The sequence below is a fragment of the Monoraphidium neglectum genome, assembly GCF_000611645.1.
Source record: "Monoraphidium neglectum strain SAG 48.87 unplaced genomic scaffold scaffold01795, whole genome shotgun sequence".
Lineage (NCBI taxonomy): Eukaryota > Viridiplantae > Chlorophyta > Chlorophyceae > Sphaeropleales > Selenastraceae > Monoraphidium > Monoraphidium neglectum.
Genome location: NW_014011833.1, coordinates 6,083 through 7,632, shown reverse-complemented (window position 1 = coordinate 7,632; position 1,550 = coordinate 6,083). Strand labels below are relative to the sequence as shown.

The following is a 1,550-nucleotide window of genomic DNA, read 5'->3' as shown; positions in this document are numbered from 1 at the left end:
TTCATGTTTTGAGGGGTGTTTTGTTGGTGGCGTGTGTTGTTGGTGGGAGTGTGTGTTTTAGAGAGAGAACCGAGACGAGGCCAAGGGGGTGTCGACTGGGTGGGGTTAGGCGTGGGGAGGCGAGGGGTGCAGGGCGGGGGCGGCAGGGCCGCGCGGGGGTAGCGTTTCGATGCTTGGGGTGCAGGCGCCAGGGCGCAGACATTGAGATCGTGGGAGTCGAAGTGGCCAAAAAAGCCTATCAGATGCAAGAGCCCCAGGCGTTTGCACGCTGTACAGTGCTGTCCCCTGAGTCGACGACGCCACTGCAGGAAGCAGCAACGCCCCAGCGCCCCACCTTGGCGGGTTGCTGCTGCTGCTGCTCCGCCGCCACCGCCGCCGCGGCCGCCGCGGACGCCTCCGTCTGCATGGCGGCGGCCCCGCCCGCGCCCCCGCCACCCTCTGCGCCGCCAGCAGCAGCGGCAGCAGCTGCAGCGGCGCCCAGCACGGCGGCGTTGACTACGTCTGCTACCCTCTCGCGCTGCGCGGTGGACAGGAGGTGCGCCAGGGGGGACGCCTCTGGGGCCTCGTAGGCGATGAGCGCCACCACGTCCTGTCCGAGAAGTTACAGGGGTGGGAATATGCCGAGGGGGCAGGGTGGGGGTCTTGTTGGGTGCCCATCGGGGGGTTGTTGCTGGGTTGGCTTTTGGCTGGCGCCCTGCGGGATTTGTCGAATGGAATCCTATCAAGTTGGGGTGGGTTTTGAGGTCGTGCCATGTGAAAGTTTGGCTTTTGTGGGGCTGACCGCGCTGGGCTGTTTACGAGCGGGAGCCTGAGAGCGGGTGCATGCCAGCGGGGCGGGTGCGTACAGAAGGGTGCATGAGTGCCGACGCATGGGCGCAAGGCGGGTGCACACGAGGGGGAGCGTGACCGCGGCAGCCGGAGAGCGGGGAGGGCAGGAGCCCGAAGAGCCCCACACGGCGACGCCCCCACCCGGCCGCGCTTCCAGTGGCTGCGCGCGCAAGGCGCGCGCGTGCGTGTGCGGGAGGGGCCCCCGCTCACCCGCAGCGTGCCCTCCCACTGCGGCGCGCCGTGCAGCAGCGCGGCCAGCACCGCCTGCGCAAACTGCACCGCCTCGTCCACGCGGCGCTGCCTGGGCGGCGGGGTGGTTGCGGGCGCCGTCGAGGGTGTGTCGTGTTTTGCAGGGGGGGAGAGTCAGTGGTTGCGGCGGAGGAGAGGAGCGGGAACGGCCCCCTACACGCGTCCACAGCCCGGGCCCGGCCTCGCGCAACGAGACCCAGGCCCTGCTCACTTGACGCGCTCCATGCACGGCTGGCAGCTGGGGTGAAACTGCACCTCTCACCCCACAAAACGCCCCCTCGCCCACCCCATCCACGTCACCCCGAAAATCACCCCACGGCCCCCCACCCCACACACCCACCTGGCAAGCTTTGTGTACTGCTGGCACCCCAGGTTTTCCCCAACCCCGCACCCAGAGACAAGGCTTCCCCCCCACACCCATGGACACAATCGCACCCATATATAAACGGTCATCCCAGCCCCGCCCCCCCCCC

General features: G+C 68.8%; 1 protein-coding gene across 1 annotated transcript in view; it reads right to left on the bottom strand.

Annotated features, from left to right (window-relative positions):
- MNEG_9030 (hypothetical protein) overlaps nucleotides 1–1,550 on the bottom strand; it is a gene marked incomplete at both ends in the record, with an annotated part of 3,401 nt that overhangs the window by 968 nt on the left and 883 nt on the right. The window contains 2 exons of the mRNA XM_014042499.1: nucleotides 335–589; nucleotides 1,039–1,129. Coding sequence (XP_013897953.1) covers nucleotides 335–589; nucleotides 1,039–1,129 — 346 coding nt within the window. The remainder of the gene's footprint in view (nucleotides 1–334; nucleotides 590–1,038; nucleotides 1,130–1,550) is intronic.